This window comes from Wyeomyia smithii, chromosome 3 (genome assembly GCF_029784165.1).
Source record: "Wyeomyia smithii strain HCP4-BCI-WySm-NY-G18 chromosome 3, ASM2978416v1, whole genome shotgun sequence".
Classification (NCBI taxonomy): Eukaryota; Metazoa; Arthropoda; class Insecta; order Diptera; family Culicidae; genus Wyeomyia; species Wyeomyia smithii.
In genome coordinates this window covers 191,616,324-191,640,355 of record NC_073696.1, presented here as the reverse complement: position 1 = coordinate 191,640,355, position 24,032 = coordinate 191,616,324, and the positions used below count along the sequence as shown (strand labels likewise).

The 24,032-nt window shown below is 37.0% G+C and overlaps 1 protein-coding gene across 2 annotated transcripts in view; it reads left to right on the top strand.

Moving 5' to 3' along the window:
* Nucleotides 1-640: 640 nt before the first annotated feature.
* LOC129733265 (calcium/calmodulin-dependent protein kinase kinase 2) overlaps nt 641-24,032 on the top strand; it is a 187,277-nt gene continuing 163,885 nt past the window's right edge. The window contains exons 1-2 of one of the 2 annotated variants that reach the window (XM_055695008.1): nt 641-1,234; nt 18,426-19,217. In XM_055695008.1, coding sequence (XP_055550983.1) covers nt 19,199-19,217 — 19 coding nt within the window. In that variant the 5' untranslated portion in view covers nt 641-1,234; nt 18,426-19,198. The remainder of the gene's footprint in view (nt 1,235-18,425; nt 19,218-24,032) is intronic. The other variant, XM_055695007.1, reaches the window with a different exon arrangement.

Here is a 24,032-nt window from a genome sequence, read left to right as displayed (position 1 = left end):
CTTTACAGCAGAAGATAACATCATCTGTGAGGTCGGTCGGGTGGTTTTGTTCTCGCACTCTCAGCAGCAGCTGCTTTGTTCGTAACATCTCACATGGGTGTTAGTGTTGAATAAGAGGGTGGTGTGAAACATGTTTACGTTACCTCTCGCATGAATGAAGCGCGCGGGTCATGCATGGATCGATGTATCCAAGCGAGAAACGTGTGTTGAATCTTTCAAAGGTTCTTTTTTTTGTTTTGATCTCATACGCCGAAGAGAGCACAAACACGAGTTTTTATTGGAATATTATGACTGATTGCGTTGAGTGGTTGGCACGTGTTTTCTACTTTGATTTGTGAATTATGTTCAATTCAAATTTGTTTAATGTTCCAACAAAAACACATACATCGGCAAGTTTTTGAGTGGCCCTCATTATCATACTATGAATGCTAGTATTCATAGTCTGCCCTGCAAATGTGGGAAATCTGTGCCAACATGTAACGTTCTCTCCGTGTAACTCGCTCATGGGATCGCGAGAGCCATCTGCTATCGCGACTGTTCCGGTCCGACCCGGTTGGATGATTGTGTGTTGGTCGACAGAATCAGACGTAGCACAACATGGCTTAATAGCTGTTCGTGTTCGATAATATTATATTAAACGTGATGAAATTGCCGAACTCGAATCAGTTGAGTTTCGAGTATCGCCGAGGCCAGTTGTGGATGGCTTCATGCTTGCGTGCGCGTTCTTTGGACTATCGAAGAAGCTGACTTCATCTATAGACAGTGAATGTGGAACCTTTGAAACGAAGCTACAATCGACAATACAAGAAAGCATAACTTTGAAATAAATACAGCAAGTCTCGAGTGTGGGAGCCGCTAGCAGCAATTTGTGTTCTTCCATCATTGCTGTTTTTTGGTCTCCACAGCATCTTTTACTTTACGCGTCAGAAAAAGGTTCTTGTGCTTTCTGTAGTGAATGATTGTTGAGTTTATTTTTGTGTTTGTGGAAAACCATATTGGAGAATATTGACGAAGTTTTCAGAATCTCACTTTTGTTTGATAGCTCCAAGTGACCTATTTTATACGAAAAAAAAAACCTCCTAGGGATGCCTCGAGTTGTGAATTGCACATAAAGAGATTTCTGTTGCATGAAAAGCTTCGGCGTGCATTAGAGGGACCAAGAGGAGTAGTAAGCTAACTGTTGGTGGCATATACGTCGCTTACTGGAGCTTACATTGACAACGTCAAGCAAAAGGTTCGTACAGTTTATTCATTGACGTAAAGAGCAGTAAACAAACTTATACGTTGGGTCGCGCCGTAACTTGGTAAAGAGTAGAAACGATGTGCTGTTGGATGCGCAAGAAGCAGTAGTTGGGCATACGGCAACATTAGCAACCAATAGCTTCCTATTGTCAACTGCGGGACAGATGATTAGGTTCGGAGCCTGTGTAGTTAGGTATAGATATTTTTAATGTTTACCTGACCACAGACAGTACGAAACCCGTCGGGCAAGGTGCAGAATCTCTGATGATAGTTTGGTGTATTTGTGATGTCTAGAAGAGCACGGTAAGAGGATATGTAATTGATTAGGATATATGCAGCCATGATATACTCCCCTATTGATATCTCATTGATATTAAAATGTGATGTACATGATCGGACACGACACATGCTGCAAGTCTAATTATTGTGAGTGAATCTGCGTGGTTACTGCGAAATACTCACTAAGAACTTTACCCAACGTGGTTTCAACATACTTAAAGAATGTTTGGGATTTTTTATAAAGGGGGTAGCTTAAGTATTTGTAATAATTATTGGTAAATAATAAACTTGTGTGGTCAATCAGATATGATGACTTCTCAACACGTAGAAATTTGAAATTTCCAATTGTTAGGATTTCTTCGAAGGATCGAAGAAGGCAAACTGATTGGTCAAACTTGAAACCTCAGGTCGATAACTTGAAGAATCCAGCTATTTGAAAAATATGCGATTTTGTAACAACTATCAATAGTTTTAAATTTCAACTATAATTCAATTGTGCTCTTAGGAAGATATTTAAGCAATATGTTGAAGATCCCATCCATTTAATCTTATTCAAGTTAATTTCAATTATTTCGACAGGCAAAAAAATCCTAGGACAAAACTAAATTATAATGACGTGTAACTTCATCTTCAATAGGACTCACAAAATTCGAATTTGAATTACAAACACTCTTAAACTGCTGAGTAAGACTTTGAGCATTTTGTTTTTTTTTAGGTCGAGTTCCGAATCGGAATGTAACACCAATGCTTTGCTTTAGATTCACGTTCGCACCACCTACAATATTTTTATATGACAGGCGTGCTTGCGAAATTGATTTATTTACCTTGCCTCGTCTAAACAATAGTTAAACGGACAGAATAGTGTTCAAAATTTGATATATAGTTGCCGTTACAATCGGCACAACGAAAATTGTATTTTCTCTCACAGAACATGTGTCCTTTTTGTGAGAAGAGTACCCACAAATCAGGCATTTTGGGTCCATGTGGCATTTCCTATAATTCTCCCACTTTACCCGCACATTAGAGATAGCATTTGCTTTTTCAAAAAAATCAAATTGGCAGTATTTAAAAGAATGTCGATATTTGTTGATCCACTGCTGACCGATGAACTCGACTTATGTTCGTTGAAATATTTTGGTGATATTTTCGAATAATTTCATCGAGCTCGATCAGCTGTTGAATATTTTGTCGATTATATCCTGTCCTGGGTCGTTTGCATCGCAAACTTCGTCGGTGCATAAGGCTTGGTGGTGAATCCACTTTTTATCGTTTTACGATTGCCTATTTTACGATTGCTGGTCTTGCCCCTTCAGCTGGTCTCGAGGTACGATGCTGGCCTAACAAGCCAGTCATCGTAGGTTCGATTCTTGACTCGGGAGAGACTGTTAGTGTCAGTAGGATCGTAGCGCTAGCTCCGCAATTGTCCTGTACACTAAACAGTTGGCTGCGAAGTCTGTGTATAGTAAACAGAAGGTCGAATTCCGATACGGAATGTAGCACCCAAGGCTTTGTTTTGCTTTCGTCTTGCCTTGCGATCAAGCTAAAAAAATCATGCATGGTGTTTTTCCCAGGAGTGGGTTAACGCAACCTAAGTTTTTTTTTTAACTAAAGGGAGATTTTTTTGGAACTTTCTTTGGGGAGATGAATAAAACATCTTGAAATGTATTATGCACACAAAATTTTATTGGAATCGATTAATTTGTTTTTGCCATTTACTTTTGAAAGATTACTTCATGCAAATGTTGACCACGGTTGCGTTTCAAATAGTTCATACGAACGATCCTAATTTGCACCATTTGGTTCAGCAATTTGATCTGAATGCCACCAATAACGCAAAAGTCCTATAAAAGCAGTCCAGTAGCATAAAATTGATTAATTTGAAAACAATGGGTTTGTCTAAATTATTAATTGCGTTGAAATTCAATTTCAAACATCTCCAAAGCGAATGAAAATTATTATGTTAATAAGAGGTGTTAATAAAAAATATCCATTACATTCAGACATAAATAGGACATCAAAATTTGTTACAAATAATGTGTACAATCCATACATACTGCCGATCTACCGAGAGACGTCCCATGTTTATATGAAACTCTGAAGAAAGTGGGATACATATATGGATAACAGCAGTAAGTCGTTGTGATTTACGTGAGAGACGAGTAAAAGTTGAAAACTAGCATCTAGACGCAAACTAACACCTTAGCGTTATCCAAACAATATTGAACCATACCGGCACCCGTGTTAAATTATCGATAATCGTCGAACTAAAAATATAAACAAACTCCGGATGAATGAACGATAGATGGATACAGATATTTTCACCTGGCCGATGCGTACAAGGCAAGTAAATGCTCGAAAACCTGCCTAACCGCGGTTGCGTGTGATAGCGGTTCTAGTTTGGTTGTACGTATCGATTTTTCGCGCCTTTATTTGGCAGTAGGTATATAGTGCGGCAGACGGCGATTTTTTTTGTTTGACTAATATTAATGTGAAGAGTGAAAGGCTAGACCAGTCGACTATATCGAGATACCGTCGCCAGGCACAATAAGTTATATCTGGATTTTGTTCACCCGAAAGGTTCAACAATAACTCATGGTAAGGTTAACGTTCGTTTGACGAATTGGTTTGAACTTAGTATCCTCGGATTGCCTGGAATTCTGTAGAACGGGAGTAAATGAGCATAGCTCGTAAAAGAAGTTTTTTTTTGAAGTAGAATGTTTGAGTATATGATTGACTAATTTTTTGTGAGTGGATTTGAACGACTACGTCGATTGAACTGAACTTCTGTAGTATTTCTCAATTTACTGTACGTGTCATGTAAAACAGTCAGTGAACCATTAATAATTTGTTATTTGCCTCGATGGTTTCGCCGATTGTTGATTCTGTTTATGTACAATGCCATGTTGTAGACTAAATCCTTCGACGTTTCACTTTCCATGTTATGAAAGCGGCAGACATCATCCTGGGCTCGCCAGAGAGCTTTCATATTGAGTTTTACGAGCTTTGAGTCACTTTTGTGTTTGGAGTTATTACCCTTTTTGACTGGCGACATCCTCCAAGAACCATTCAATTGCCATTCATTGTTTGCTCCATCTTCTTGTACACTTTGATATTCCACCAAAGCTTTCCGGATCAACAAACTATGAATTAGTAAATTCAATGCCACATTATCCCGAAACCTATACAAATTAACGGTTTGTTCGGCATAAACACCGAAATGAAAAAAATGCGTTCCCACATGATTGTTGGTTGTATATATTTTCTCTTCGAATGAACGTTCAGAAATTCGAATAAATTTCATATACCTCTGCCTGGGAATCGGTTGGAATAACGGCATTTCGGCATTTTATTTTTTTCCAGGACCAAAGCTTCCCGCAAATTCTGAGCAATCTTCGAAGAATACCGTTGAGCCCTGACGATTGCTTCGCATAGCTTGTCAGCATACCAAATCATCATAAGTTGAGCCAGTAAAATGAATTTCCATCATCACAACAAAATAATATCGCACGCTAGCCTGTGGTCTAATAGTGCTCGCGACCAACTCGATTATTAGTTGAGAAAATTCCTTATCGATATTGTTTTTGGCACATTTTGCATGTATAGGATAAGAACAACGGTACACCGTGCCTAAGTGCTTAGTCGAGAACATTTCCAGCTCGAAAAGATCCTGGACCTGATCGGGAATCGAACCCGATATCACCACCGTGTGGGAGAGCTAGCCGATCAATATCGCTAACAACAAAGCCACGGGGACCACTATTTCCATCATCAGTTTTGGTAATAAAACAAATTTGAAGCTGGTCTCGAGGTACGATGCTAGTCTGACAAATTAGTTTTTGTATGTTCGAATTGCAGCTCGGAACAGACTGTTGGTGTCAGTAGGATCGTAGCGCTAGTTCCGCAACTGTCCTGTACACTCAAGAGTTGACACCGAAGTCTCAGTATAACAATTAAACTGAAGATTGCGAAATGAAGCTTCGCTTTTATGTTACGCTTTGCTCATTTAAATATCTTCGAGAAATTCCTCCACAGGACGTCCTTTTTGACAGCTCTTAAAGGTGTTGAAAATCGCTTAACCTTCGAGAGAATGATTCAAGTTGTTCAACCGATTCAATCCTGCCATCACTCACTAGAACCGACGACAATTAGGATATCTTTTTCATTCCGCATTACACATTTTCTAATGTTCTAAATCCAGTTTTATGTTGAGGAAAACATATAAGTTTAGGCAATTTGCAATTTTTTTTATCGATAAAGTTGATTTGAAACGGTTCTACGAGAAATTGTCCTGAAGTTATCGAAATCTGAAACGAACATCTAATGTGCCCCGGGTTCGAGTATACTTAGTGCTTGTTTTATATTAGATATTTTTACAGGTTCGGAATCAAGTGTTATTTTTCAACAAGGAGTACATGTTTTAGAGAAAATTTTAGAGAAAAATTGTGTCTAAAAACATTGATCTTTAATATATAAAATTGATTTTTAAACTTTGAGAAATAAACACTGAGAGAATAAAATCATGTACATTCTTGAAATTCATATTTTTGGTACATTTTGGATTTCTGATGCAACCTAAATCAGAAAAGTTCTTAGCCAACATACCTATTTCTTATTGCAGCCATGTTCGAGATATAAAAAAAATTCATATGATTATTTGTTTATGAGAAAGTTGACTAACAATCAGGGTTGATATTTGTTGACACTCTTGAGTGAAAGTGAAAAAAAGCATCCATAAACGTTATTTTTTACAATCCTTTCAGAGTTCTCCCTTCCCGCTTTTTGCATGGAAGTGAACTGTCAAAACACCTCATTATATTTCATGCGATGGAAGCAAGACAACAAGATCAGTTTATCAGTTAACGAAGATTGTCAAGGCATCGGTCAGTGTCAGTAAAAAAGTGTTTCGGTGAGGTTCATTTTGATTGAGTGGACTGTTTGTTTTTCTTTTTCGCTTTGAAGTGAACATCATTTGGTTGGATTTGTCGTCAAATTTTATTCCGTAAAAGTGAACGATGCGCGCGATGTATTTCATCTGAGTATAACAGCACGTTACTAGGACGAAAATCTAGTGTATCTGAAAGAGTGCTGCGATCATTGGAAGTGAAAATTGAAAATGATTGACTGTAATTTTCGAAGAATTTTGCTGGGGAAAATGTCTTTTATCAGCACTGCTAACAATAGAAAGTTTTGGTAATTGGTTTCATAAACACAATCTATTAGAAATAACTTACGAACAATGGATTTGGACTGATCGATGCAACAAAAAAAAAAAAAACCAAAAATATCAGACGATGAATGTGTTTCATACAAACTCATCTACTATATAAAAATGGAATTCCGTAACGCTTGATCTTTTTGATATTATTCCCTCCGTCTCTGAAGTGTACAATAATTATTATCTTTTTGAATTGTTCTAAATCAAAAGTATAAGCGGTGACATGTAGGTTTTTTACATGAAAATGTCTGCTTATGTTGAGGAAAGACATTTGAGAAAAAATAATAGATGTTTGATAACTAAAATTTGAGATATTATTCACAAAACTACATAAAACATGCAAAATTTTGACTTTTTGAGCATAAGCTCAATTCACCTCTAAATAAAAATTCTAAGCGATGACATGTGATTTTTTTTCAATAAAAAGTTCGTTGTTCCTTCAACATCTGCAAATATTTTCTTGCAGAAAAATCCATGTATTATGTGCTAGTTGAGCAGAAAAAAATTACATTTCTGATGTTTTCATAGTTTTGTGAGTGGTAAACACATTACGGGATTCAATTTACTTTTTTACTTTTACCTAAACTAGATCTTGGGACATTTGGCAGGAGGAAAGGCTGCATTTCGTTGGTTTAAATATCGATTAGGAGACGACTTTTGCATTAATTTATTTTCAATTTCTACTTAGTTTTGTGGATTAAAGCATTAACTTCTTCTCAGACGGGTTTCTTTGGACACCAACAAATATTTTCTTTATAAAAATTCATTTGTCATCTTTTTAGATATCATTAGTACACAAATCACGTAACGCTTAAAATCTAGATTTAAGACCCCCTCCCCCCTATGTAACGATAGGTAACGTTCGATATGACTCTCCCCCTAAAATTACGTTACGCTGAACAGCCTGACCCTCCTCCGAAATTTTTAATTTCGAGCAAACATTACAGTTACGTAACTGTCTCTACTACCCACCCCCTTCCCCCCTACGTAACAATAAGTAACGCAGACTCAACCCACCCCCTTCCCCCCTTCATGCGTTACGTAATTTGTGTACGACGCCTTATAGAGGAGAACTAAGCATGAATGGTCATGCTCAATTCTTATTACTTCGATTTCTTTCTTTCAAAAGATTCATAAAAAGAGGTTTTACTGTAAACGATTATCGAATATCCGGTAATCACCCGAATTTGGTATATTCGGAACTGGGATGACCCCACACAACATTTTCCAAAATGGCGACTTCTGGTTTCAGGAAAATAACCTGAAGTGGTGTTTGGCCAACCATTTCAATACTTCCGAAAGTGGAACTCCGTACGACATTTTGATATCCGAAATGGCGACTTCCAGTTTCTGTAAAACAGCCCAAAATCACAAAATGTAATCCAATATGAGTATTTCCGTTCTGTGCGTTCTCAGAATAATAAAGTACTTTAAGTGATGATGGACGTATAAGATGTGAAATATTTTTGAAGTGAGTTGTGCTGTAATGAATTAAAAAAAAGATTCCTAATTTTGAAATCTTTGATCCTGAGCATCGCCGGGAATGTTCAGCTAGTATAAAATATAAATTAAACTAAATTACTAATACATGATTATATATCAAAACACAGCAGAATAAATTTTTTTTTTTTGCCGATTTGTCTGGAAATTCGTAAAAATTTAATCGATTATTTTTGATTTCAATGAAACTTTGCACACGTGTTTGGCTAAACAAGGTAGTATTTTCTACAGATGGATGAATTTTTCAGACTCAAGACTTATTCCCCAAAAGCGCGTATGCATTTTGGCTTAGGTTATATTCGAAGCATTGTAGTTTAGAAACCATTGGTTGTGCATAAAAACTGTCAGAGAACAAATTGTAGGAAACTTAGAGAGCTTTATAAAAAAATATACACAATGAAAAAAAATATTTTTTGATCAAATTAAATTCCTACAAAACAATAAATTTTAATTCACAATAAAAAAGAGTTGAACTGTTCTATTATCTTTTTTGAAGAAACTAGAAGTTATAACGTAACTTTCGATGAAAAAAAAATTACAAAAGATTAAGCTTGAAGTAATCACTTTCAATTGAAAAGTTTATAATAAATAACTTCATGAATTTTCGAGTGATTTTGATTTCATGTTAGGAAAATTATAAAATAAACACTAAATACTACAAGGTATACAGCCTTAGGGTTGTATGAAATGGTGACGTAGGACTAAATGTATATATTATATGCTGCGATAAACTGTTCATAGGCAACAATCCGTTTTTATTTGATGGTGGTTATTGTAAAACTAACGATGCATGAATACATGAAAATTTTACACTAGTAGTAGTTGTCAAAATTCTCACAACTCGTATCTTCAAACATTTATAGTTCTGAACAGGCATCCCAATTGTACATTTATTTTTTTTTACTGTCTTCCGTGGGGATTTTAGTTGTTGCTGTTTGTACATGATACCTATCCGCGCTGGTAATCGGTAGTCACATTGAGAACGTATTGGCAACAGAGCATTACAAAAGGAAACGAAAAATGTACTCCGTGTGTCGATTCGGCATTATTTGGAGGATGTCTTCGGAAATGCGAAAGTAGAAACGAGAAGAACCTGTTTTTTATACAGACATTCGTGTCCACACTACACAAACAGCGCGTTCCAATAACAGCCCGAATCCACCGGAGACATTTTCCTCTCTTTTTTTATTTGCCTATGAGGGATGTCGTGTGAAGGCTGTTAAAAAAGTCTGTGGGAAGAAGAAGCGTAAGGACTGTTCGGCACCTCACCGACAGTCATGTGCAAAGAAAAGCAAATTCGACAATAGAGCGTCTGTGCACTGAAGGATTTGTGTATCGCATACCGCATGTTATATACAACCATACGTGCTATCGTCGACATGGGAATAAGGTGAACAGCAAAAAAAAAAACATTCGTGTACGAGGAACTAGCAGCAACGTAATAGTCGCAATGTATTTTATCTGTCGGCTGTCTCTATTTTGCCAATACCAACACTGTCAGAGAGGGACGCTCTCGGATGTCATCACTAAAATGTCATCGCTCAGTAAATTTTGTTCCCTGGTTCTGAAAAGAACTGATTTCATAATCTTTAGCTTTTGGTCTCCGCTGTGCCCTCCAGTTACTGTGCCAGCTAAATATCCTGCAGCGTACGATGGTAACTATTGCTGCCGTATGCAAAATAAAGGTAACATGTTCCGCAGTGCCTGGAAATTGATTCGTATGCAGCTCTCGTTTCTCAATATCGCGTACCTCTAACAGCTATGCTCTACTCGCTACTGTGTGACAAACTAGACTGAAGCTGAATTTTCTACACGTAGTCTTTTAGGGCGTGGCCACACAGCTCAGAGAAAGAGAAACAAACCAAAACACCTTCGATACTACTGAGTGATTTTCATAAGCATCAAAAAAAAGTTTTTGCTTTCCCGATGAGAAAATCACTCTGGTTCTTAGGTTAACTCATTTTCGTTACTAATATTTGACTGATAACGGTGTTCGAGTGGGCACAAAGAAACAATCAAACCGGAAAATCACTCAATTTAGCAGTGAACATTCTTGAAATAAGGGTTATATCTTGCTGTGATAACTATTCATAGGCAACACTACCGTTTATCTTCGGTGCGCCCTGGTAGTTATTGTGAAAATGATTGTTGAAAAATAGATGAACATTTCACACTAGTAGTTGTGAAAATTCTCACAACTCTTATCTTCAAACATTTATAGTTCTGAAAAGAACTGATTCCATAATCTTCATAAAATTTGCTCTCCGCTATTCCCCTCAAAATATCATGCATCGTACGATGGTGCCTGTTGCTGCCGTATGCAAAATAAAACCGAACCGATTCCACAATCTTCACGTGTGCTACAGAACGCTGATGATCGCACCAACGGTAGCTTTGAATATTTTGCTTGGCCGCGCATAATAAAATTTGCTCTCCGCTGTGCCTTCCAGTAGCTGTGCCAGCAAAATAGCGTACGATGGTAACTGTTGCTGCCGCATGCAAAATAAAGGTAACATGCTCCGCAGTGCCTGGAAGTGGACTCGTATGCAGCTCTCGTTACTCAATGTCGCGTACCTTCAACAGCTATACTCCACTCGCTATTGTGTGACAAACTAGATTGAAGCTGAATTTTCTACACGCAGTCGTTTGTATCGAGTTCAGCGTAGATTTTTGCCATCAGGGCGTGGCCACGCAGCTTAGAGAAAGACAAACGGAACAAAACACTTTGTTGAGTCAAAATATGTAGGCAGTGGAATTTATTCCGTCCATGTTATTGTTGTCCGTGCTCGGGAGGCAAGCCAATAGCGAGGGAAATGTATGGGAAAGCTTGACCTTGGAACTTTTCACCTTTTTTCACCATTAAGCAGTAAAGCAACAATGTTAAACATTATATCAAACAATTGTTACACATTTTATCTATCCACCGACATATAAATGACTAAGATGCATTAAGTCGTTCGCATGCTATAATCGTTTGAAATCTGACGCAACATTGGCCAGTTTCATTTTCAATTTCACAAAATGTAAACTAGTATAGAAAACAAAGACGTAGTCCTACGTCAAAACTATTGAAAAAGGTTTAAATTTTTTCTCTAAAATTATTTTTCTGTTGAAACTAGATATTATTTCAAAACATTTGATGAAAAACCCTGGATGGAGAAATGTAAGACAAATTTTTACTTAAAAGTTAAGTTTCAATTTTTTTTTTCAATTTCAACATTATTGAGAACATTAATTTCAAATCAAAAAGCTTTTGGCGACTATCTTTCTACATGAACCCGTTTTGAATATCCAGTTTGAAAAAATTCAGTTTGTCGTATTGTCGTCAGGGGGTAGCTCAAGGGAATGAGCTCAAATTCCCTGCATGATGGTTCTTCGTTCTGCAGAGCATAATCTTGCAAAAGACTAGATCTTTATGACTTCATTAACCTTCCTGACGATAACTGATCTGATATCCCATATCGATTCAATAAAAAAGGTAGGTAGTTTTAATAAATACTAAGTCGCCATGGCTGGCAGTATGTACTACTGTCACGATTTGCGCTATGATTTGGAACTCAAGTTGAGCAGGAACTTTGGAAAAGAACAGTTTTGTGTTGGGGAAGTTTTTGGTTTCGAGGAAAGCTTTAATTGGCGTAGATTAAAAAAAAAAAAGAACTCTGTTGGCTATGCAGAAAAGCTGGAAAGAAGTTTAACAAGGACTTCACATTCCAGCAAGATAATGCTGAAATCTTCACCCCAAAACTAGCAAAACATTGGTTCACTGATGAAAACGCCGAGGTTCGCGAGTGGCCAGACTGTTCTCCGGATTTGAATCCGGTTGAGAACCTCTGCTCTATCTACGTTGTATCTACGAAAATGTCAATTTGACTACATACATCAGCTGAAATCTTGAATCCATGAGTGCTGGGAAGAGAGCGCACAGGAAACCCTGGAAACACTAGTTTTGTCCATGAAATCGCGTCTAGTTGAATTCATCCGTAAGAATTGCTCCTACGAACATTTTTGATCACTTTTACGTATACCATTTTAAGAAAAATTGCTTGAATTTTTAGAAAAACGTACGCGATGTTATTTTTATTTCGCATCCTTATATTATTTCTTGGTGGTTACAGTAATTTTCAGAGACTTAAATGAGTTTTCTCCTAAACATAAAGTTGAAGCGACGAACTCGGCAAGCAATTACTATGCGAACTCTCTCATTTTTTTCCGGTTTGAGCTATTGGAATGCATTTTTTTTTTCATTTTGTCGACCGGTGAAATGATTAAGACGACGGTCAATCAATTATTTGTTTAAAAAAAAAAAATGGTTGGTGCTGTTTTATTTTAGGCTCAATTACAATAGTTTCAATTCTATTTGACAGAAAATTTTATCCTTTGCAACTTTTCTCACAAAAGCAAGCATATGATATCTACACTGGGAATAAAATTTTTTTTGAGTAGGACGTAATACGTCAAAGTCATGAGACCTGCATAAGAAGTTTATTAACACTGCTCGAAGTTTCAAGTATGGATCCTGTATGGTCAATTTTATTAGCCTCCTCCTCTTCACAGTTAATGATGGCAAATTCTACACACGGCACAAGATCTGCATCATGCAAATGCAAATGAACAGATGCCGTTCGCTATTATTTAAACAACTGTGTCCACACATTCCGATGAAACATTACTTCTATCAACAACTAATAACGATGAGTATTTATTTAGTTTGAAATGTTACCATTTGCCTTTGCACTAGTCTCAGCCACTCATCAATTGTAGTTCGTGCGAATGAAACTGCAAATGCTCGACTAAGAGGTTGATTCTGGGAATGGATACTTCTATGTTATACTAGACAAATTATTCGCTCAGCAGCTGGCCACAAATTGCAATCTAGTAAATTCAAATCTGGTTTCGTCTGAAAATTCTTCAATCAATATCAATCTATGAATAAAATGCATAATATGTTGTGATGATTTAATTTAATGTACAGGTCCAAAGGTTGTTCTGGGATAAGGTATTGCAAAAAGCGTCCTCCTTCTGGTATGGTATTTTTTTTTGCTGACGTGTGCAATCCGTTTTCTTGTTTTGTAAAGTTATTGGTCGAATATCCTATTCTATCTACCACCCAAACGAAAGTGTGCTGAGCCGGAATGATGATCTTTTTAAACTTTCAGTGACTTTTTTTTTGTGGATGAATACAAGTGTAAAGTCGATTGGTGTTGCTTTTCGAGTGCTTTCGAGGTGAACTTGATTCCATTTGCGAAAAGTTCAGCTTTTTGTCTTGTCCTATTGCCTTATGACTATTAAATGTTATTGAAGGGTTTGATAGAACTATATCACTGCTTACTACCTATGAGCGCTAGGGTTACATCGAAACAAAACTAATAGTTTTGCTAGTTCCACTAACGCAGAGCGACGGGGGCGGTCCACCCCGAGTGTCACTCACAGTGGGGTGACACCCATAAGAATAATTTTCATACGTGTTACCTTAAGCAGGGTGACATCCGTGAGAATGATTACACTGGTCAACACAGGTGTGGCTCTAAAGCTTGAACTAGAAAAAAGTAAGATTATAAGTTTTAAGCCATTCCTCTGACTTTTGATGCCTCCAGCCACCAACATTTTTTCAGAGATTTAAATAAGTTTTCTCCTAAATATAACGTTAAGCGACGAACCCGGCGAGCAATTACTATGTGACATTCTCACATAAGTTGACGTGTTTTGGTAATGACTAGGGTCACCAAAGATCACAAAAAATGGTTAAAAAGCTATAATCTTTCTGAGGCGACTATTTCGAGCCTTAGGGGAACCTTTTTTTTTCTTTTGTTACTTTTGTTTTGTTATCAATTAGGGAACTGCTCCATTATTCATCCCAGCCTATATATTCATCTCATAAATCATGAAAACACATTTGAAAACAGGAAAAAACGCATATTTTCTTCTTAAACCAATCTGCTAATCCATGGAATGCATTCTTCTCAGTTCACTTTAGATTACTCATAAAGTATAATCCTCAAAAACTCACTTAAAAGCACTAAATTTGATATTATAGTTGGGCATCTGCACTCGAAAACTCAGTAAATTCAATCACCTACCTCAGAAAACAAAATCCGCGCATTGTTCTATACGGCTACAACGGGACCCGTTTTGCAGCCAACCAAAATTGTTTTTCATCACTAGCGGACTACTTTTTATTTTAATCACTAAACAAAATCATTCACTACTTTAAGAATATTTAATCTTTGAAATGTTCACCTCAAATTTCCTGAAATTAGCTTGAATTAGCAGAAATATATGAGATAAATTTCTACAATTCCTTATTTTCCACTGTATGTATTTTCATCTGTTTTCACTACGTTGAAGAAAATCGAAAGTTGCCAAATCAGTTTTTGTTAATACGAAAAAATCATACTGAAAATGTTGAATTATTCCGACATAATTGACATAAATCTACAGCACTGCAGTGGTTACCTAGGTTAGCAACTTTGCACGTAAACAACTGCAGCGGATCACGACGGGCTGCGGCTACGTTCATTCATGATAATGTGTTTCATTCATAATTAACAGTGTGATGAATATAAGGGCGTCGTGAGATGAATAATTGGGCAGTGATTCAAAATTTGAGATGGGTACGGAAGCGTTGTGAAAAATGGTTTGTTTTACAAAATTCAGGATAAATCTAACTAATTAAACTAAATGTACAATGCTAAACTATTCCATAAAAGCACGTAAGCATATTTAGCTTATTTATTCAATGATTGCGTGAAAATTTGGTGTTTAATCCGTGCATTCTTCGTGAATATCGGCTTAATGAGATGAATAGTGGAGCAGTTCCCCTATATCACAGCTTACTACCTATGAGCGCTAGGATTACATCGAACTAAAACTAATAGTTTTGTTAGTTCCACTAACGTAGAGCGACGGGAGCGGTTGGCTCCGAGTGTCACTCACAGTGGGGTGACACCCATAAGAATAATTTTCATACGTGTTACCTTAAGCAGGGTGATATCCGTGAGAATGATTACACTGGTTAAGTTCAAACTAAAAAAAAAGGTAAGATTATAAGTTTTTCGCCATTCCTGTGACTTTTGGTGCCCCCAGCCACCAACATTTTTTCAGAGATTTAAATAAGTTTTTTTCCTAAACATAACGTAAAGCGACACGTTCACATAAGTTGACGCGTTTTGGTAATGGCTAGGGGCACCAAAATTCATAGGAATGGTTTAAAAGCTGTAATATTTCTAGGGCAGCTATTTCGAGCTTTAGGGCAGCATTTTTTTCTTTTGTCGCTTTTGTTTTGTTATCAATTATCATGCATGTCATCTTCTATCTATGGATTGGCTTCGATGTCAATTGAAAAGGAACGTGCAAACTCTACTGATTTTTATGATTTTATCAGATGATTTGCTGCTGCTAAGTTGAGACGTGTTAAAATCTACTAATACTATGTATGAACGAAATAAAAGTTGTTGTTTTTCTTGTCATTGTTTTTTTTTATCTAAAACATAATTACAATTATTGGTTACAAGATAAGTTTACTGCAACGGCAAATTTTCCGCCATCGGTGTAACCCAGTGACGCTACGCCACTGGCTAGGTCCATCTTGAAAAATTATAGAATGATTGTAAAATAATAAAATATAACATTAAATAATACATTTGAATTACAGTTTGTTATGTTTTAAAATTAGTGATAAATTTTCGAGAAATTTGAGGCTACGAGCCACAGTTTATGAGCTATGAATTTTTAAGTGGGTGGTTTATTGTTTTATATCTATCAAAACATCAGCTTTTTGAAAAGATAGCTCGACATCTCAAAACCGAAAAGAACAGTGTAAAGGGAAATCCTTCACTGAGAAACTCAAAAAAAGATCACACGAAAACAGGTTTGACAGTACAACCTATTCATTTTGCGGAATTATTACCTAAAATAATGCATCAAAATTTTCCATCCCCATGAGAAAAAAAACATTTGACGAAATTTATATTGAGTCATTAGATGATCTCATTATACAAGGGCACACTCGTCAGCAGACGCGGTCTTCAACTGCGGAACGCATAAAGGATTAAGGCTAATTACAATTCTGTTAGATGGGGGTTCATTTAAGGTAATTTGAATCATGACACATGCTGGTTCCATTTAAACTTCAGATTCTACCTGAGTGGTTATACGAGAAGATTTTTCCTCCAAGAGACGATCCATTAATGTATCACGCAAAATTTGGAAAAAATTATCTCCCCCTTGTCACAAGTTGTCACAACTTCCTTGACCCCCCCCCTTAATTACGTCACGTTTTTATATCTCCCTCCCTCTTTGGTGATAATTGATTGAAAATCGAGAAATTTGTTGGGAATGTATTGTTTCTTAATAAAAACGATTTTACTGAAAGAAAAACTGAAACTAAAAGAAAAAGATTATAGAAGATAACTAGAAAAGGCGTTTAGTTCTTAGTCCAAGGATGCTGCTGATAGAGTCGCATATCGACAACATAGAAAGCCGAGACATTAACTGCAGCATCATTGCTGATTTTTGAAAAACCATCAATATTTAGTCCCTCTTCTTCAATTAATTCGCAATCCAATCTTCTCCACATGTTACTATAACCAAGTATTTTTATTTACGTTTTGTCACAATTTTTGTATCGATTGGATTGAGAGACACTAAAAATTAATGAAATTGCGCTTTCATTCATAAATGAACATGCACGGTAAAACAGAATTAAAGAACATTATGCTTTTTTAGCGAGAAAAAATTGTCATTTATTTTATCTAAACCAAATCTTAAGCAAAAAAGGGATCGTAGAACTATAAATAAATGATGCAAATATTATAAATAGTTCTGAGTTGATCTCTATGGTTAGGTATGTGACTTTTTTATTTATTTTTTTTAGTTGAAATGTGATGTCACACTCAAGCTAACCCCCCCTCCCCCATATGTCACAAAATGTCACAATAGTTGAAACCCCCTTCCCCTCCCCCCAAACGCGTGACATCATTAATGAATGGTCCACAATTTATTATGCTTTCATACACTGGGGCTGATTTTGGAGATAATTACCCTACCGTGTCGGCTCAGCATTCGTCGCGTCATCAGAAGTAATCTATTAGCTTGACATCTGTACGTAGGTCCCGCTATGCAGTGAAACGTTTTTGCTAACATTCTTCGCTGCTCACATGAAATAGGTATCGCGATCTGTCTACCGATGACATTGATTTGTAGCTGAGTCGGCTGACATTTCAAGTCGTGAAAAATTTACAATAAAAAGGGTTCATTCTAGCTGCGCGTGAAAGGGATCCAAGGCAAGTGGAATATTTTATACGGCATATTACCGCGGTGGGTTGTGCCTATATATCTGTAAAAACCCGTAGGTAATGATTGCAAGCCAGATATGATGCAAGACGAGTACGTACCAGTTACCATTAGGCATTACCAAAATCATAGACCTCCGGCGCGTTTCTATATGGTTTTAGCTGGTTGAGTAAGAAATAACGAACCTTTCCCTAGCGGGAGCGTATGTGAGGGTACAGAGAACTTAGGTTTGAAATTGAAAACCGACTACTTGCGTTACACTTTTCCTAAATACTTTTGTTGATCGATCACTGTAACAGAAAAAGTCTGCTCAAGAGATCCATTTCTTCCAAATAAATAGAATTGAAGTTATAGAAGAAGTTGTATCATAACAATTTTCAGTATGTAGAATTGTTTTGCTAACCGAATTTTTGTCTGGAACTCTTAGGTTTGAATAACTTTAAAGTGCGAAAGGAGATTGTGAATTGCGCTGTCACTAGAGCCTGGGAGGACAGCTATCTATATTTTATTGTGGGTACTAGTGGTTTAATCGCCGATAGTTATTCGACATCAAAGTCTCAAAAAACGCAATCAATCAATCAGGATCAATTATACTGATGAGCTTGCGTTCGTAAATCACTAGCTACGTCCTTGATTTCAGTGATCTGCTAAAGCGAACGCTGATTACACTAACTGTAGTCTGTTGCTGCTGGTTCCCTTGTATGCAATTGAATAATTTATAATATGTTCATTACCATTATGCAGCCAGCAGCAGTTGCAGCAGAGTTATAGCAACAGTCCAGCATGATGATAAAAGCTCTGTGATAGCCAGCGGATCTTAGTATAGAGTACGAGTAGATACAACGATTTTTTCTCTCTAATGTTGCATTCCCTTTTCTTTCTTTTTTCCCGGTCACAGGCAATCGCTTTACTGCAGGTAAATCATCGGCTTCGTCCCAACGTTGGCCGTGCTGGTTCCATCCTCGAACCTGTTCAGTGGACGCTTATGCCTTGTTAATTGAAATGGATTTCTGATAGAAGCAGCCGTATTTCGTTGCACGAAAAAAAAAAAGGATTGCTGAATCGAGCAGGAGCAAAAGTTAGAAAAAAGCATCTGTGTGTAGAGAAAGAGGAAACACATGGAACAAGTAGTGAGGTAAAGTGCAAAGTTTTCAATTGAAGAAGTCAACCAAGACATATCACGAAGCCGGCAGGTGATAGGGTGGGGTGCACAGGTCTGAGTCTCAAGTGGCACTAAGTTTTTTACAATGGTCGTCGTAAAGCAACAAAAATCAGGAATCAACAGCGGAAGGAAGTGAACATAAAGAGCGGAAAAAACGTGAAGAAAGTCGCTTTGCAGCAGAAGTCGCTTGGATTTTCATTCAGTTACTTAAAAGAGCGCGAGATAAGTAAAGAAAGGAAAACAAAAGCGAATGTGCAACGGAAGCTTATCGGAAGAGGCAGTGTAAAGCAAATTACCTTTAAGTTTTCTGCGTAGCTCACGGGTGGAAAGATTCAAGTCAAGTGTGCCGCGAAGCGACTAGCGGGCAGCAAAACTGTGGGCACGCTGCGGCGTGTGGGAAAGCAACGGAATCAAAGGTGTCTGATATCGGCGAACCGAACGAAACGGATCGACAGCAGGCGGACCGATGTAGTGATAATCTGCAACCACCAATTTCGCCATCGTCGTCGATGGCAACTATTGACTCAGGTGAGTGAAAATATCGTTGCGGCAGCGCTTAACAATTGTTAGGTTTCTGCAGCTGTTGTCTTTTTTGTTCAATTTTTTTTTTTCTGAACTGCTTGATAACGATTAGCTTGATAAAAAGAAAATCTAAACTGATTTTTTCAAATCATAAATTGCTGTCTGAATTATTATCCATCCTGCTGTATACTTGAATAAGCGCGCTTTTTATCGTCTGTGAATGTTTCATTGATTCCAAATTGATACACATTCTGATATTATACGTCCTCGAAGTATCATTGATTTTAAAAATGGTTTACTTGTTGTGAAACTCAAATTTGGAGACTCAAAAATAGAAAATGTGGAGCACAATTAAATAAATTAAAATTTTCAGCAGTGCCCGAGGAGAAGTGACACACTATTGTCAGTAGATTTCCTAATTAAAATTGAAATAAACTTGTCAAGTAATTAACTTTCGAAAACGACAAAAAGAATCAGTCTAGTAACATATGTTCTGTGGTTATCGGATTTCAAGAGAATTTACGGTCAAAAACTTTCTAGCAAAGGCATGAACGAGTCTCATTCCATCCTTCTCAGCTATTTTTTTACTTGCAAAACCAAATAAAAAAGGAATAATTTTTCTTTATGCAATGTGACTGTAATACAATTGATTATTCAATCATACAATTCGATACAAATTTTTGCTATAAAATGTTTCAATAGTTCAAGATTAAGGAAGTTTTTCTCGTTGATTAAAAAAACCTGCACCGCTGCAAAAGATTTGGAAAGCTGACAGAAAAAAATCGGTTTGATAGATCAATTTTTTGTTTTTATTAAATCCCAGTGAAGTACTAGCAAAAGCTTCAAGGAGCACCGTGCTCCGCGGAGCACGATATTGGAACCCCTGGAATATGCTGCTATTATTTGGAAATCCATTTATTGATTCATAATAAAAATAAATTCAACACATTTTTTCATCATAAAATAGAACTAAAATAAACGACGCAATTAATTGGAATTCGTAGGTTTACAAAAATCGCTGGAACGCCACCACCACACACTCCGGCACGGCTTGCCCTCTGAGAGTAGGATTTATGACAGGTCATTAACGAAATGACTTGCACCTCTGTTTACCGTTGAATGATTATGAGTAATTTTCGCTAGGGATTACACCGTGAATTTCTCACCCCTTCGTGTAATACAATGATAGATAGAGGAGATACAGACGTCATGTTTTTGCCTGTTGCCTACCGTACAGCATATCGCTGCCCTGGCGGCTAGTTTTATTATCTTGCTCGCAATGATATACCGCATGAGGAAAATTATGGATGAATGCTTAATTGAAGTGTTGATAGATGCCGGAAGGAAACTTTTTCCTCGCTCGAGCGTGAGCTGAATGCCAGAATTGTTTCTATCAATCTTTACAGGTGTAGGTCGTTAGGCTTCTGTCAGAAAAACATTGAAAATATATTTTTATTATTTTAAACAAACCTGTACTTTTATTGTAAAATCGCTTAATCATCAAAATAATGCTCTCAGACGCATTTACTGCTTTTTTTAAATTGATTGTTTTCTAGTTTGTTAGCTCTAAACCATTTTTTGGGAAAAAGTTTGATACTCATAGTGTTGGTGATTGGCATTTACGTTCCGTTCATTTTTTGTAGGATAAGATATAGCTAAGGTGAATAATTGACTAAAGAGACTCATAATCGTGATTTAGAATTGAACAAATATATTTTTTTCACGTTCCATTTCTTGCTATTTCAGGAACTTTTACTGTGAAGTGAATCACAAATCCCTGCTCGTTCAGATGTAACTCACAAACAATCGGGATATAAAAAATAAAATGTCCTAATGTTCAAGCGACCTGTTCAGTAGATGTGTTTAATATAAAAACGCAGTTAAAATGGTTCATTTCTATGCTATGTAGAGAACTAAAAGTTCAACTTTTAAGCAATATATGTTCAACAAATCCTTACCAAAAACCGAGCAATTTCGAGTGGATTCGATTTGAGCCAATTTTTTTACACGTACCCGTAGACAGTTTTATATTCAACCGAAGCATTCCGAGCTTCTATGCTTTTAATGAAGCGTGATAAAATGCACACCCTTTTTATAAAATACTCAGTTTAGCTAATTTTTGCTCAGTCACAGAAATACGTGTGCAAAGTTTTATTTGAATCAAAAAAGTTCGAATAATAACTTGTGTATTTTCCGGTCATTCGGGTTGGAAACGCTCTACGGTTTTACGCAGCAGCCTTAGTACCTGCTTTCAAGCGTCACTCAGAGAGTAGTGAGATTTCAGTTTCAGCTTGTTTTTATCGCTCTTTTTTTCCCGAAATTGGGAAAAAATCAGTATCACTAGCGGTTATTATTGAGCGCTTGTATGTACGTTATCTCCAAATACCTATATAAATAACAACAAAAACTGTTTCATTGAATTTTACCGTCGTCGGTACCGCTGTCGAGTGCAGAATACTGTATACATGAAGAAGAATTGTTCGTTCCAATTTTCGCTGGTTTTGACTTCTATGCAAGATAGGGTTTATTCCAGTAATAGAATGGTTGATAAATAATGAATAATCTTACACTCGCTTGGTTTTAAACAATTTGTGTCGAGCTCCGTCTTCTTATCGGTTCGTTAGGTATAATTCCTACTGGGGCATCCTGAAAAGGTCATCGCAAACGGATGCAAGATGTTTTGCATGGACTATTGGACTATTGATACTCGTTTATCAGTCACGTGCGCACGAATTGTTTATGGTTTCTGTTCTTTGGCTCTGTTTCAGTAGTTTGACGTAGATTACTGAATGAGTATCATTAACCTTGTATTTTGTTTTTGTGTGAATTGTGTCGTTTCAGGACGCATGTAAAAGACTCAGAAACAAATTCGATCCAGCGAAATCGAAGGTTGTGGATCTCATCTTTTTCACTTGGGTTTACTTTTTTCACGCATGCAAACGCTAGTGAAAAAAGCAGCAGCAAGCGAAAACTTGCGTGCGTTTATATTCTGTCAGTTGCAGCCAATTTTCACTTCGCTCGGAGTGTAAACTCGTGAATTTCGCTTCATTTAAACTGTAAATTGCAGACTGGTGAAATACCTGCGTGTTCCACAAACGGGTTTTGAGCATGAGCATGATTGACCGCCCGCGGTTGCTACTCCGTTATTGCCAGATCAGCTGTAATTACACAAAGACCAACAGATGTTTGGGACCAACATGCATCCTCAATGTGTAAAAACAGGTGACCTAAATCTTTATATTAGGCAATACCAGCGCCGGCCGCATCCGAATGCAGGTCAAAGAAGGAGTTTGTATAGGAATATGTTGACGTGATACTCGCTTTATTGGAAGCCGAGAACACCTCTGCACTTCCATGAGAAATCACTGGGATGTTGGATAAAGGGGAAGGTATACAGCAGGGTTCGTTTTGGTAAACGATGCGCTAATGTCGGGTTCTTCAGAACAAGTGCCGCGTCTACAAGTTTATTACATCCGCCACGATATTCATAATGTGATTCGAACTTATTTAGTTTGACAATGTAACACCTCAACAATAAAACGTACGCGAGGATACAGGATTTTTGACTAAACCGAGGCAACTTAAAATTACCGTATATCTCCTCGTAAGGTGATGCTCTTTATACCTAAAACTATTGCGCGTTGTTGATCCATCTGTAGATAATACGACCTCATGGAAGGTACCGACGCGGCGGTTGAAATGATATTTATCGACTGAACGAAATCGACTTCGATTTCCGATGTAATAATTTAGATGCAACGCGCGAGCAGTCTCCGACTTAACGTTGATGAAGATGAGAAAGATATGATGAAATATCTGGGTTCACTTCGCGAAATCACCACACGCCGGAAGTCCATATATCAGCAAAACCCGCCCGGGCTGAATACGCGTTTACACCGAAGCGTTAGGAACAACCGCTTTAATCCCCTCGGCCGACATATACGCGCAGGAACTCGGCGTTTACGTCGATTATCTCTTAACAATGTACGCCTAATACGCCTAATAAATATGAAAATTGGCAATGTTCCATGCATCCAAAGCCTCAACAATTTAATAAAAGCAAATATACATATGAGCCTGAATATATTTTTAAATTTATTGACAAAGTGCCGAACTAGTCATAAATATAACAAATTATGTAAAACAACTGGTCAAAAGCTAGAACAATCAAAAAATCAAAGCATATGATTCCTGAGAAACACATACTCCAAACTCCACAAACCACACTAACACTTTGTGGACAAAAATAAAACTTGTTACTGAAACCCTGCGGAAAACAATACCGCGCACACAATTTCAACGATGAAATCAAAATCTCTCTGTATCTGTTTTCTCATATAAAGTAAAACTAGAAACAAGCATCAAAATATCACTTTACAATACAGACAAGACAAAACGTATACTTAGCTTTCATCTCTTCATTTTCCAGTTGTTTTCATCGTTTTTGGACTTTTCTTTAAATGGAAGTTGTCAATCCATACAACATTTCATTCGTTGAAAAGAGATAGCACATAAACACTGTAAACGGCGATGCATGGTTTTGATCTTATTGGCAAATTTTCACTTCAAGTTTAATTAAATACAAGCCAAATATAATTTGCACTATGCCAATGAATAAATCCCTTATGAGCATTCAATCACTATAAAACTATGTGGAGCAGCTGCTCGAAAAACACTCTCCTTATTGTATGTTATAACACCACACACTCCACACTTTCAAACCGTCGCCAAGACAGCGATAGAAAAAAAAACAAGAAAAAATAAACACTTTGGTGAATCTAAAAAGCAACGCAATAATATTCAATTTTCACAATTAAATTC